At 49.5% G+C, this 14,849-nt stretch overlaps 1 protein-coding gene across 6 annotated transcripts in view; it reads right to left on the reverse strand.

Annotated features, from left to right (window-relative positions):
* The window catches only part of TNIK (TRAF2 and NCK interacting kinase), a 153,812-nt gene extending 140,982 nt beyond the window's left edge, over window positions 1-12,830 (reverse strand). For all 6 annotated transcript variants that reach the window (XM_053985816.1, XM_053985815.1, XM_053985818.1 and 3 more), the window contains exon 1: window positions 12,554-12,830. In XM_053985816.1, the coding sequence (XP_053841791.1) occupies window positions 12,554-12,610 (57 nt within the window). In that variant the 5' untranslated portion in view covers window positions 12,611-12,830. The remainder of the gene's footprint in view (window positions 1-12,553) is intronic.
* Window positions 12,831-14,849: the final 2,019 nt, after the last annotated feature.

Raw genomic sequence — 14,849 nt, forward strand, 5'->3', positions numbered from 1 at the left:
TAGCTTAAGAACTTGAAGAAAAAACAAAAAAGGCTCAGCTCTTTTTAAGAGGAAAATGTCCCATTGTTCCATAATTAATGGAAAGCAGAAGAGGTTTTATGAACTCGTTGAGAAACGAGGGTGAGCATTAGAAAGCACTTTTCAGTATTTCATGATCACAAGGTGAGCTGCTTGCATAATACTGACAAAGAACATGAATGCTGATATCACAAGGCAGTTATGAAACTTGGGCTTTAAATACTGAATAACAATAACTCAGTAATTAAGTCTCATAAGTATTTTTTTTCCTTTTTTTTTTCCCTTAACTGCAAAGAAGATGCTGCAACCTTCAACTGAGGTAGGACTGTCCTCTCTGTCAGGATTTATACATGATGGATGTCCTCTGCTCCCACCACCTCAGAGCACCAGGGATCCATCCCATCCCAGAGCCTCACTGCCAGTCACATCCCCTTCTTCAGGCCTCCCACTCCTTCAGGAGAGGCTTCAAGATCACAGCAAGGGACATGCTGTGAACCTGTGAGGGGCAGGAGGATGAGGGAACAAACCTGAATAACTGCATTCTGCCAGTTAACTGCTAAACCCCCAACAAGCTCTTCAGTCTCCTCATGATGATTTTTGACACAAGCACACATTCTTGTGAATTACTCCAGTGTGACCAGGACACACAGTCTCCTGAACAAGACACACAATATAGAGCAGCAAAATGTCATGAAAATCAAGGGCAAATGAACACAGAAGACAGCCCCTCCCCCTAACACCGCTTCTATTTTTAGGCAGCCATATTAGCTTGGAGCAGTTTTACTCGTTTCTGATAATGAGCAGAGCTTTTGCATCTTCTCTCGAGGACATTTCATCTGTGCAGGCACTTTGCTTTACACCAGCAGCATGGAAGAGGTCACATCAACGGGCGAAAACAAGCCCACAATTTATTGTGAAACGGCGTTGAGAAACCAACTTCATCTTTCAACTTCTGCCCTTTCTCACTGGTCAACCACACTGCTCCATTTCTGGGGGGGTATGGTCTGCCCACCTGCGAGGTGTGCCTCCAGTTCAATCACATGATAAACTTTTGCCTATTCAAGAGGTGTGATGAGAGCTCCTGAGAGCTCCCACAGCAGCAGGAGCGCTCCGCTAAAGCGGGAACTTGATAAAGAATCAGGTGATCGTTATCAAATGAGCACGACAAAACATAGATGTGCTCAAGATCTGGGCTCCACCGTGCTGGCAATTTCTCTTCAGGAAGTAACATTCCTCTGCCCCTCAGAGAGAGCTGTTCCTGAGGTACTACACACAGTTTTCTGCCACGCAACCAACTCGTACATTCCACGTCCTTTGGTTGCCTTAAACTACGTTGACAGGAACATCCAAGTGTAAAGTTATCTTCCTTCAGGTCCGTTCCTCCTCATCCCCTCATGCCTCAACCTTCTTCCACAGCCCTTCATCACCACCCTCCTACATCTTTGTGCCCACACTGGTGCTGCCTAAGGCAGCAAGATCTTGTACGGACACCAGTCCTGTCTGGACTGCCAACGAGCAAAGTTCAGAGGGCAAGATATACATTGGAACAGGTGGCAGAAGAGAGGGATGGTAGAGGAAAGGCAGCTTCTCGTCTAGAAAATGAAAACATGGCACAAGCAGCTCAGGGATCTCTGTTTTACCACTTGGGGAAGAAGGCAGGCAAAGCCGCACACATTTATCTCCATTTTTTTCTTCTGTATTTTCAATAAGCTACTTGAAGTCTTCTATTTGCCCTTTGGATTATGATCTTTCAGGAAGACCTTTTCCCATGCTTCTCTACAATTATGAGATCTAGGGAAAAATATTCCCCTTTCAAGTTAACTTCTGGTGTCAGCACTTCACAGAATTTCATGACTACAGACAAAATCATGAGGCTTCTCTCAATTGAGAAACCCCTTCCCGAGCAGAGGAGCTGGTCACTTCTTGGTGACCTCCTGCCCCTGGTCACAAGCACCTCCACACCAGCCTCTCACTTCTTCTGTGGATTGTGAAATTCCTCATTTATTGAGGAAAAACACTAGTTCAGTAAGAGGAAGCATTTAATACAGCTAGTAGATGATTAACAAGTAAGTGCTCAAGTCAATTGCTGCAGGAGCACCACGAGTACCTAAGGCCATAAAAAACTCACACGTCAGAGGCGAGGAGTTCGCGGGGAAGCTGTGCCTGGCCAAGCCCTCACTGCAAGGGACCACAGGGCCACAGGATCTTCACCTTTCTCCCCCCAGGCTCCTGGCTGCAGGTCTCCACATCAGTGGTACCTCAGGGACCTTCCCACAGAGTATTTTATTCCTACCTTCACATTCTCCCATCAGCCAGGATGCCTCCAAGACCTCCCTCCCCATGCTCTGTAAGAGGTTTCATGCCCTATGCACAGCTGAGCATCCACTAACCCGCCTCCCTCCCTCTGTCCCACCAGCAGGCACTTGCCCTCTGGCCAGCTGTGCCATCTGGCAGGAAGGAAAGTTATCAGGGTCCCCACCCTCGGGCAACAGCATGTCAAGGCAGCAGTGGGGAGGAGAGCTACACGGTGTTTTGTGGCTCTTTTAAACAAAGGCCAAAGAAGAAGCAGCATTTCTGCTCAGGACCTTTGCCTTTTCATGCCAGAGTCGCCCAGAGCCAAGTAAAGATGCTTCAGTGCTCTTAGGAATCAGTTGCTTCTAGGCAATAATATCCTGAACACCCATCCTGGCTTTTACAGAGCACAGTGAAGAAGTTACAGGGATTTGGCACTTTCTCCTTAACAGGCCATCATTAACAAGTGACTCATATTATATTGCAGCATGAGTCATCTTGGCAGAGGTCACAAACGTAAGTGACAAGTAGTCTTCAATTATTTCCTTCAAGTTGAATTAAAGGTGTATTGTTATGCTAATTTTGCATCTGCTTCATCCTATCTTTCCTTCAACTGTCTCCAGAGCAACCTGAGATTTCAGCTCATGGTCCAAACTACCTCTGGAAGAGCTCTTCCACCAGGGTGTTGTTACAGGTAGTCACAAAACAGGGAGATGTCAATGGAAAGGCTTCTGGATGGGCTTCCAGCTGTGGCAACTAATAGGTAAAGCAGCTCTCCATCCATCCATCCATCCATGCTCCACAAGGACAACGAACTGCTGTTCCTGCCATCTTTCTGCTCTGTTCATGCTTTATTACAGCAAATGCTCAGGGACCTGGGGCTTGCCCAGAGCTCAAAAACAACCATCTTCAGGCTGCTACATCACATATCTGGCTCCAAGAGCAGGGGCAAAGCTCAAAAAGCAAAATCGCTTCAAACTATGCCCAGCATCATACGAATATTGAAGAAATTATTACATGGCTGGTGTAAAAAGGGCCATTTTTGGCCAGTTTCCATTTTCTAGCCAGGCAGCCCCATATTTCAGCCTCTCCTCTTCAGAATGTGTCCATCACAGGCCCCCAGCCAGGAGACCGGGTGCACACAGCATCCCTGCCAGGGCAGGGCACAGTCACTGAAGGACACTTGGCTCAGAGAACAGAGTTTTGCCCATTAGAAAACATGGCCATTATGAGCCTGGTCACCAGTGGAGCATTCTGTTTACATTTATAGCAGTCAAACACAGTCACACTGGCTGCGAGGATCACTTTGGAGAGCATTTGTAAACTGCTCTCACTACTGGAATCCCATTTAGCTATTATAGCCTCTTCAGCCATACTAACACGCCGATCCCTACAGAATAGCAATGGGAAGAGCAGAGTCATCACACTATTTACTGAAGCTAATCAATACATAAAGGCTGAAGATTTATTGCACTGAAGACAGCCTGTCTGCATGGCCAGAAAATGCATTTAAAGTCCTTTTCATTTTGTTGCTTTGGCCTCTGGTTCTTCTCCAGAAACATTTGCCTTGCACACCCATGTTTCTTTCCTCCCCAAGTCACGGCACCTGCAGACACCTGAGAGAAGCCCCTTCCCCAAACACCTACCATGAGTATTGAGTGGGAGCATAAAACACAAACCCCACAAGTTTAAGGGCATTGCACCTTCCTTTCCAGCCATGTCTCATGGCTGTTTTAGCATCTCCCATCTGAGTGAATAGCCTGGAAAATTCTGGCCTGTTTTGAAGAAAGTCTCCTTGCCAGGTACAGGGACCCAAGCTGTGCCACTCATAGCCACACTCTGCTGTCCTGTTCCACTCAAGAGGGAACAGTTAGAGCCAGCTTATTTTTATTTATATTTGTATCCTTTATTTTAATACATATAAATAAAAGACCTTTGTAAGTGCCCTGCAAAGCCCAAAGCTGTGTTTTGGGGGTGACCACCCACAGTGCTGAGATACCACCAGAGATTCACAGCTAGTGAGCCACAGCTGGGCAGATGTACTGAGCTGCACCATCAAAGCTCATTCTCTGGTTTCATCTTGGCTCATGTTTTGGGGAGCAGTAGCCTGGTAGGCAACAGCCACGAGGCTTAGTGCTCCTGAAGCACTGATGTTAATTAAAACAATCAACATCTGGCAAGTAGACGCATTTGTTTTGGCCACTGTATCAGCTATATGGCCCCAATGTAATAGAAATATACAATGGTTTGGGTTGGAAGGGACCTTTAAGCTCCTCCTCCACCATGGGTAGAGATGCCACCCACTAGACCAGGTTGCTCAAGCCCCATCCAACTTGGCCTTGAACAATTCCACACATGGATCATCTGCCATTTCTCTGGGCACTTGTCCCAGTGCCTCACTACCCTCTTAATGCTGCTAAGAAAGGCTGCAGTGAGGTAGGGAGAGATCTGCACTTTCACTTTTGCCAGTTTATCTCAAAATCACACTAAGCTTTTATGCTTTTGTATGAAAGAAAGAGGAAGAGACAAATATATTCTGATGTACAGGGAGATTTCTATTGTTGCCTGGACATCAAACAGCACCCAATTAGTCCTGCAAGGATCTGACCCACAAATTATGAAAATAAATGCCTCTGAAGCTTTGATCTCTTGTATTTCTATAGCATGCTACAGTGGTTATTAGACACATTTTATTAGGCTCAAGCTGTGCGATCTTTTCCTCAGCAAAGGCTCTACCACCTCCAATGCATCCTAAAGTCACCATCCAGCAGATTAAGGGCATGATCCCAAACAGCCACTTCTGTCATGCACTAAACACATGACTCAGCTGGCAGTAGGCTTTTTCCTGCTGAGTTTCAAAATTAGGAGAAAAGGAAATTTTTAAAAGGAAGGGGAGGGGAACTGTCAGCCACATAAATTTTTTACTTTTCTTGTTAGGTTATAAAGGAATATGCATGTGAGGCAATATCCCTGGCTTTTAAAGAGCGCTGCTTTTAGAACAATTTGCTGTTCTGAAAAAAAAAAAAAAACACTTTCTGCACCCTGAAATGCCACTGCTGGAGGGAACAAGCAAAAACTGTAACAAAAGGTTTTGTGCACTCTGAAGCTGAAAACCACACGTGCACTCACACAAGCAGAAACATCCACCCTCGCTGCAGCAGGAGCACTCAGAACCAAGAGGATGTTGAGCTTGCATTGCTCAGGCTTTGCTCAGAGGAGCAGCTCACTGCCCACAGCAGCACAAACCAGGCAGGGACCGTGCCTGCCACAGGGTAGGGCTGTTTTCAGACAAGTGCATCCATAGGAAGGATTGGAACCATGTCACCTGCCCAGGTGACACCTCACTGACTGGCAGTGGATGGTGTTTGCATGAAGCCATGAATATCTGACAGGGCTCCTGTGGCAGAGCAGAGCTGGTTACCCACAGCAGAGCAAAGGGAACACCTTCTGCTGGCCAGGGTAACTCAGCTTCTGAGTGTGGGGGCAGGACAGGCTCCTGGCTCCCCTCGGATGGAAGCAGAGCTGGTATCCAGCCTGGCCATTCCAGTGCTGCCCTCCTGATTACCATCGTTTATTACCAACACGCAACCTTGAACTTCTGGCAAGCACTGCAGCAAATTAACACAGAAAAGTGACATTCTGGATCAAAGGGAAAGGTTTTCTGATTGGCCATTACAAAATAAAAATCAAGCGTGTGGAGAGATAGAACTGAGTGCCAACTAAACTTCTTATCAGTGTTTTCCAACCTTGGTGGCTTTTCCTCTCCTTTCACTAATGAGCCATTGCAGGAGCTCCCCAGGGCTGGGGGCCTACGTGCTGGGCATCCTCATCCAGCAGCAGGAAGGGGATGTTCAGACCTTTGCAGGGCTCATCTAGCAACAGCCATGGAGGAGGAACGCAGGGAGAGGGGGAGTATCCGTTTTCCAAGGACCATGTTCCTTGGCTAGTGCTCTTTTAGAAATCATAAACAATTTACTTGGAAAACATCAAATCTCACTTACATAAATTGTCTTCCTGAGCCCAGAGCAGACTGGCCATGACTTTCAACGTGCAGCCACAGTTCAAAGTGACAAAACAGGACAGGGGAAGGGGGCTGGGGAGAAGGAAATTAAAGCTACTGGCTTTCTAAGTGGGAAACACAACCTCTCACCCAATGGAGCTACCAATGACTTAGGCTTGTGGGTTTCAATCTGCACGCTGCTTTAATGGCTGTGTGAAAGGTAACAAAGAAGGCACCTGAGCATCAGCGAACAGAAACCCCACATGATGGAGGCTCTGCACCTGCAGAGCAGTCAGGGCCAAAAAGGCCACAAGCGGGGAGAAAGGATCAGCCAAAGTCCTGGGAGAGCAAATGCAGATCTGCCCTTCACTCCACGAGGCTCCTGGTCTCTTCTGTAGCTGGCAGCAAGGGAAAACAGCATGTGTGCTCCCTTGGCAGCCCAGGGCAAGCAGCTGCCTTCAGGTGGTAGGTCCTGAACCCTCAACACCATCCTCCACACCCCAAGGCACAAGAGTTTTTGCCAAAGCTGTTTCTCCACACCATGCACCCTTTTGCCTGCTGGTAGCTTTCCCTGGGGAAGCATGGGAAATCTAGCAGGATTCTACCCCTTTGCAGATGAGGCATGAAGAAATGAGACAGGGATCAATACCCCGTCCTTGGTCTGCAGGTCAGAGTCACAGAACTCCCACTGGTGTCTATCATTACCCTTGCAAAGGGTAAGGGTGCATTAGGAGGCGTCAGGCAAGGGTTGCAGGGAGCAGCTCAGAGCCTGAGCCCAGGAGCTTTCACCTGACCTGGCCTCACATGAATGATGATTTCCAAGGACATCTCTTCCACAGCTGGCTGATTCATCCATGGGGATTTACATTCAGATCAAATGGAAACTGTTTCCTCCCTCACTCCATACAGACTGTACCACTACATCTACACGCCTGGCACAGAAAAACTACCTTCAGGTAGCAAGGTTAAAAACCTCCTCTAACTCCTGCTTGTCACATGGATTAAAAACAGACCCTTTATTTTAAATATGCACACCAATCAAATGTTCTTTGTTGCTTCAAAGCTTGATTTAATGAAGTGCTTGTGCTCAAACTTCAGCCTGCTCAAGCATATATTTTGCCATAAATTCACTCCAAATTATTAATTTTTATGGCTGCCCAGCAAAGGAACACTAGTGAGAACAGAGAACTCTCCATGCCTTCAAACACACCATACACTGCTGTGTTGTGGAAGAATTGCAAAGATGAGGAAGACCAGTGCTGAAGGGTAACTGCAGAAGAGCAGCAGCTGGGCTGCACAACTCCAAAAGGCAGAGAAAAGAACACAACCAACCCCAGAGAAAGATTTGACAAAAGACAGACCCTTTTCCACTGTAACTTTTCATGAGCGCACACAAGAACATGCCTAGGTGCATACATTTGCACCAATGGCTCAAGGAATGGAGTTGGACATTGCCATCCCTTTGGGATGATTTAAATTAGAGGAAAGATTTAGATTAGATGTTAGGAATAAATTATTTTCTCAGAGAGTAGTAAGGCACTGCAACATAAAGCCCAGAGAACCTGTGGATGCCTCATCCCTGGAATTGTTCAAGGACAGGCTGGACAGTGCTTGGAGCAACCTGGTCTAAGGAAAGGTGTCACTGCCCGTGTCAGGAGTTTTGGAACTAAGTAAGCTTTGAGGTCCCTTCAAACCCCAACTATTCTATGATTCTGTGATTTGGAGATCAGTATTCTGCTGCAAAGTTTTATGGTTTAGAACTCAAAAGGCTCCAAAATAGACAAAATACATGGACACTGTCATCGTCCATAGCTTACACATGCAATGAATGACACTGGAAGAGGACAGATTAAGTCCCTGATGGAATACTCTTGAGTGTGTCTTTCCTCAGGAACTGTGAATATATATATTTATTTGTTGAACATCTGCCCCAAATTTTGCAAAGTAGCATTATCATGTAAAACACAGCAAAATAAGCTTTTCATGTCTTTTTTTTTTTTTTATAATCTCTAGAAGTCATCTCCAGTCAAGTTTGTTCCTCTTTATATTTAGGAAGGTGACCTTTACAAAAGCTGCCCAAATTCTGTTGAGCTATGGATTTTTTTTAAAAAGGTGCTGGAAGAAGAAACCTAAAATAATGCTACCAGAGTAATGCTCCTGAGTGGTGGCTTGCAGTGCTTATCCCACAATAGAGCTTCTCTTAAATCTTTAATGATGCTGAAATATGCCATAAACTGACAAAGCTCTAGAAACAGGACAATGCCAGCATGTTTGAGTTTTGTGGGTTTTTAACATGTCAGCTTTTATCTTCATTGACAGTGATCAACTAATGCAAACAAAGGGACACTGAAACTTCACTTCTATACAAAGCAAGCTAAAGGAAGAGTAGTGACATTTTTGGGTTTCATCCAATTCTTCCCAGCAACAGCTAATACTCACCGGCTCCTTAAATTCTGTGCTGTCTCCTCTCCAAGCCTGAGCATTAAAGGCCAGGCTTTTCCAAAACAATAAACGATTTTAGGATACAGTTTCCAGAGAGTGCATGGTCAGCACTTCACTAAAGTAAATAACAAAAGCCTGGGGTTTGTTAATGAGTTCAAAACAAAAGCAACGTCCAGGTACACGAAGAAAACAACTGCTTCATCCCCAAAAAGGCTCTTTTTAAACTCCCTGCTTCGCAGGAAACCCTCAGCCAAGATGAACATCCCAGGTGAGCCCCTGGTGCCCTATGCCCAGGGTGAGTCCCTGCCCGCAAGACAAGGAGCAGCTGTGAGCAGGGGGGGATTGCTGGCCCCAAGCCAGACCCAACCCAGGGGTTATCAGCTCCCTGGGAAAGGTTTTCCTCCCTGAGATCTTTTATAACCTCCCACACACCTTGCAAAGCAACTCAGATGAATCCAGCTGTGGCAGCTACTGCAGAAGAGCCCAGTGCCACTGCTGAGTACATCAGCCAGAGGCCCAGCCCTGCAGATGGATGCAGCAGAGGAAAAGCTATTGACCTGAATATTTGAGAAGGATCAAGGCCACTGCCTTCAGCAAGAGATGACAGGCTCTTGCATTCACTGAGACAAAAAAAAAAAAAAGGGGGGGGGGGGGAAAAACACCAAACCCAGCCCCATCTTTCTGCTCTCTCCTATTGGGATCAGCTGTGCATTTCCCACCACAGACCATGGCCCACTGCATCCCTCCTCACACTCTTTCTCATTTTATTGCAAAAATCTGCTTCTCCAACATGCTTGTCAACAGCCTCCTCTGCGAATCCCCGTGTTAATCATTATTCTGCTAATAACACTGCCAGGTCATCCGGCTATTAAACATGCTGAGTGGACTAGCAAAAATATCTCCTTGCCCATACAAAAGAACATTATAATGTCGTTTATCTTATCCCCTTGTCAGTATAATATGCAGCTCTACCTGTTCGATGGCCTCATTGTTTTAAATTACAGTTTCCTGCAACATTAACAATCCTCATTACCAGCACCACCACTGGAAAATCTCTGGTTTAAGAATCCTTCCTATCCTGGCACACTCAGTCCTCTGCACCCACAGGGGCAGCGCTGGGTACCACGGCAATGAGCACGGTGCCCAGTGATGGATAGAAACATGTCACAGAGAAGGCAGGAGCCAGCCCCAAGTGCACTTACTCGATGCACCAGGCCGTGCATTTTAATCAGAATTCAGTGCTTTGTTCCTGGCCCAGCCTCCAGCACATCAAGCAGATGCACTGCTGCAGTGGAGCCCGACTGTGTGGCCAAAATAAACTCTACAGTGTAGCAAAAACGGGAGCTCATGCCACCTCCTATGTCACCTTCCAGCCCAGATCTATAAATCCCACCCCACAAGCCCGTGGGCAGTGGCAAGCTGAATTGAATGATGGTGTGCAGGGCTCTGCTTGTGCTCAGCCTTCAACAGCACGCTGCCATCCTGTGAACACACCTCCCTTCCCTGGGACGGCAGGAGGGAAGCCAAAGCAAAGGACTGGCCAAACTGGCAGTCAGAGGTCCACCTTTCTTACAGATTTGCCTGTGGCTCATAAGCCTCAGCCTCCTGGAACATTTCAGTGACTCAAACTCAGAGATAAGTGTCCTGAGCGCTTCCTTTCCCAGCAGCTGGGAACAAATCGCCAGAATTTTGAGCCACTACCTGTTCCCAGTATTTCACAGAGTCACCTCTCACCCCTTTAAACACACAAGCAGCACAAGAGCAACATCTCCTCCACCCAGACTCATCTACAAACCCACTGCAATGTGACATTTCTTTTCTGATACATAAAAATTTTGCAAGGCTTGGGGAATTACTCCTCCCTGCCATGTTTTGTGCTCAGGCAGCAAATTTACTATCGATTTCTGATTCAGACCCCATGGAATAATTCACGCTTCGTGCCCTATCTGCTGAATTTACGACCTTTAACAATTATTCTAAGTGCTGGAGGAGCTTAGTTTAGAAGAAGATCTATTCCTTGGCAAATTAAGCTCCTATTCTTGTCTCGTTTGCAAACCACCACATCTCTCATCATTTACAGGAAAGTGCCACAGCAGGTCTCTCCCCGTGAGAGGGGGCAGAGGTCTGAGTGGCAGCAGCCCCGTGCTGGCAGAGTGGCCAGTGCTGGGCAGGAGAGCAGGGTTTTGCTGTCCCACCCCGGGGTCAGTCGGGGTTTTGGGTCCCCTTGTCTCCGGTTACCCTGAAATGCCAGCACTGCTCTGCTCACCGACCAGGCGCAGCCGCTGGGTCTCGGCGAGGGAGGGAATATACATTTCCTCCTAAAGCGAAAACAAAACCCTGACTGTAGCTGGTGTGCATTGCTATTAAAAAGCCACAAACAGGAAAAAAAAAAAAAAAAACAAAACGAAAAAACAACCTAAGCACGTGTGGATACGGTTTTAAAGAGAAATGGTATCCTAGCTCAAATACACTTCCTAGCACAGATGTTAAACAAAAAATTAAAATAACAAAAAACAGAGGGTGGGGATGAAGGAGAGTGCCCCCTCCTCCCCAAATTATACTGTTCTCCTGAATTAACTCCACCGGCTACAGCAACCTTTCTCCCAAGGTAACTTCCACATAAGAGAGGAGACCAGCTCCAGGTCTGTTTTTAGGGCAGATGGTTCCCTCATTCCAATCTCATCTACACTGTGTATTGCTGAGCAATCATTTACACTATTAATCAACCAGAAACTCAACAGAAAGAAAGTAGGGCAAGTGAATAAAGATAGACTTCTCTTTTTTTTTTTTCTTGTAACGAAGCAAATAATATTTCTAAAAATACACTTGTTCAAGTCTTCAGCGGATTTTGCTTGATTTATTTGTCTATGCAGCGGGTTGCGAGGAGCAGCCTGGCTGCTGCTGTTTCTCTCAATGACTCCCCATGCTCGTTCCCAGCGAGCTGTTCTTACAGCCAGGAAGATGGGGAGAAGGAAGAAAGTTACAAGAGAAATGGACCAGAGGGGACATCAGGCCACAGCCCACGCCGAGGCTGACACGTCTGACGAGCCTGACATTTCAAGGGTACATCCTGGTCTTCATTTTCCAGGGGGGCAAGGAGGAGGCAGCGCGCAGGGACACAGCGGGAGAGGGATGGAGAGAGGCTGCGGGGCCGGGGCGCGGAAAGCGGGCTCTGGGGCGCAGCTCCGCACCCCGGCGCTGCCCGGCCCCGCGATCCCTGCGTGTCCGCCTGCCCACGCGTGCTGCCCGGGTTGGGGGCGATCGGAGCGCGGGGGTGTCCGGGTGGGACCGGCTGGGAGCGCTCCCCCGCCGCGGGGACCCGCCCGGCCGCCCGCACCCGCGTCCGCGCTGCGCGGGTGCGCACACACGGACACGCAGACACGGACACGCAGACACGGACACGCACACACCTGCGGGGGCACGGCCGTGCCCGCAGCCCCGCGCGGCGGGCGCACACACGCACGCACGCACACATGTGCGGATGCGCACACGCGCAGACACGCGCACACACACATGTGCGGATGCACACACGTGTGGATGCGCGCACACGCGGCGGCGGGCGCGCACATGCACGCGCACACGGTTATCTTACCCGCATTTACATACGTGCAGGCGCGCATCACACACACACACACACACACACACAAACCCCGAGCCCCGCGGACCCCCAGCCCCATCTCCCCGCCATCGCGGGATGGATGGATGCACGCATAGGTGGATGGGTGGATGGATGCATAGGTGGATGGGTGGATGGATGAGTGGGAGGGGTGCCTCCCCGCGATCCCCGGCCCTGCGCCTCACCCGCAGCGCCGAGAGGTCTATCTCGTCCAGGCTCCGCGCCGGGGAGTCGCTCGCCATATTTCCGCCGCCGGCCAGGCGGCCCCGCCGCCACCGACCGGGCAGTGGCGGCCGCCGCGGCGCTGGCGCTATTTACCGCCTCTCCTCATGCGGGGCGCCGGGAAGGAGAAGCCGCCGCCGCCGCCCCTGTCCTTCCGCCCGCAGCGCGGCTGCCTAGGGGCGGCCAGGCAGGCAGGGCTCGCCGCGGGCTGCGCCGGGATGGCGGCGGCGGCGGCGCATCGCCGCGCCCGCCCCGCACCGCGCCCGCACGGCCCCGCGCCGCCCCTGTCTGTCACCGCGGGGGCGGCGCCCGACCCGCCGCCAGGGGGCGGCGCCGCGCGGGGGCGGGCAGAGCCCCCTCAGGGGCGGGCGGGGGCTGCGCCGGGACCCGCCGCGGTGGCGACGGAGGGCGAGGGGACACGGCCTGTGGTGGCAGCGGCACCCGCGGAAGGGAGCGGGCGTCGGGACCCTCCGGGGTGCACGCCCAGTGGCGCACAAACGGGCTCGTTCAGCAGATCCCCCCCACACCGACACAGAAAGGTCCGGGCATCCGGGCTGGAGCTGGGCCGAGAGGCACAGGGGTCCAGGCCGCCTGGGTTCCCCCACCCAAGGACCGCGGCAGCGGTGCCTGTCAGGTGCGGTGGGAAAAGCTGCCCCTTTTCAGGTGCTGAACCCAAATTCTGCCGGGCGGGAGGTGGGAAGCGCCGAGGCCAGAGCAGCAGCCATCCGCCTGCTTGGTGTTGCTCGGGATGCTCGGTGAGATTTGGCCCTTCTGCAGCTGGATCCAGATGTCACACCTGGGGTTGCTGACTGCTTGTCGACCTGTTCCCTCGGCACTCGGGAGCCATCCCAGCCCTACCAACTCCCAGGCTGACCCTAAGTAGGAATAAGAGATTGATGCTGTGTTTGGAATTGGCCAAACCGCCTCCCAAGCCAGCAATAGCTAGGTAGAGTCAGCTTTTAGTTTTCCTTATTTCCCCTTTTCGGATGTGGTTCCTGCCAAACCAGGTGCCGTATATAAATATATATGTATAAAAAAATCTGTTGCCTTTGAGAGAACCGTATGGAAGCTGTACTTACAACATCAACTTGTGTCAGGAGCTTACAATATGCAGATCTGGGAAGCGGAAACCCTACACATGAGTCAACTGGCAGGCGGATGGGATTTTCTTACACTTTCTCATTGGAGATGTGCTCCAAAAAGTAATAATAAATGGTATTGCAAACAGTCGTGCAGTTGTGGGGAGGCTGCGTGCTGCTGCTGGTGCGGGAGGTGCAGCCTCACCAGGCAGGACTGCGGGACACGGACGGACCAAAGGCAGAAGGAGCTGCTGAAAGCTCCCCAGAAAGATCAGGACTGGTGCTGAAGCTGCCTCTGCCCTCGGCTGGCTGGGCAGCCCGCACTGCCCGGGGGACTGCATCCCTGCCTTATCACTTACTAATCCTGATTGCAGCGCCGGCGTTTCAGCTTGCAGGGCTGCGAGGGCGCAGCGGAATGTGATTTTTTTTTTTTTTTTTTTTTTTTTTTTTTTTTTTTTTTGGTAATGAACTGCCCAAGTGGCAGGTAGCGGAAGTCGCACGGGGCTGCACATCACCCGCAGTGACGGCAGTCTGCCTGGATTTAACCCCTTTTCCCAAGCTACAAATCATCACTCCTTAATATCGTGCACAGTCAATAGCCCTCACTCACGTATATAAACAGGTAAATTTGATCAAAATGCTCAACTTAACAAACTCCCCAATCTTTCGTGGTGTTTTTCTAGACCAGATGTTGTCTGTGTCTGTTCCAGCCCAGGGATTGCAATGTTGCGCTTGTAGTTGGGGAGCTGGAAGCAAAACTGCCTGGAAACTGGTAACAAACCAATGCGAGACTTCCTCCTGCTGTCATTGTTCTCAGGCAGAGAAGGGAGGAACAAACAGGATGAGAGAGGATGCTGGCTTGCTCTAATGTGCTTTCCATCCAAGAACACACAGGATTATTTGTGAAAAACATAAGGATTAATATATGCATATGTATATATATATATATATATGTCTAATCCTGCAAATAGACAGATTGCCCTGATCCTCAGCACGAGTGCCAAGTCCCAGGCTAAGCTGTGATTTAATTATGATCTATCCACTGCCTATAGAGATGGGAAAAATGTAGAGGACCCTCCTGTTATCACTGAAATAAGAAATGCATAAAGTGATAGAGGGAAGTGACAGGAAAATCCCAGAGAGGGCTGCTGTTTCTGGGCTGCTTGGAGCAAAATTGGAG

Source organism: Vidua macroura, chromosome 10, assembly GCF_024509145.1.
Source record: "Vidua macroura isolate BioBank_ID:100142 chromosome 10, ASM2450914v1, whole genome shotgun sequence".
In the NCBI taxonomy this organism is placed as follows: domain Eukaryota; kingdom Metazoa; phylum Chordata; class Aves; order Passeriformes; family Viduidae; genus Vidua; species Vidua macroura.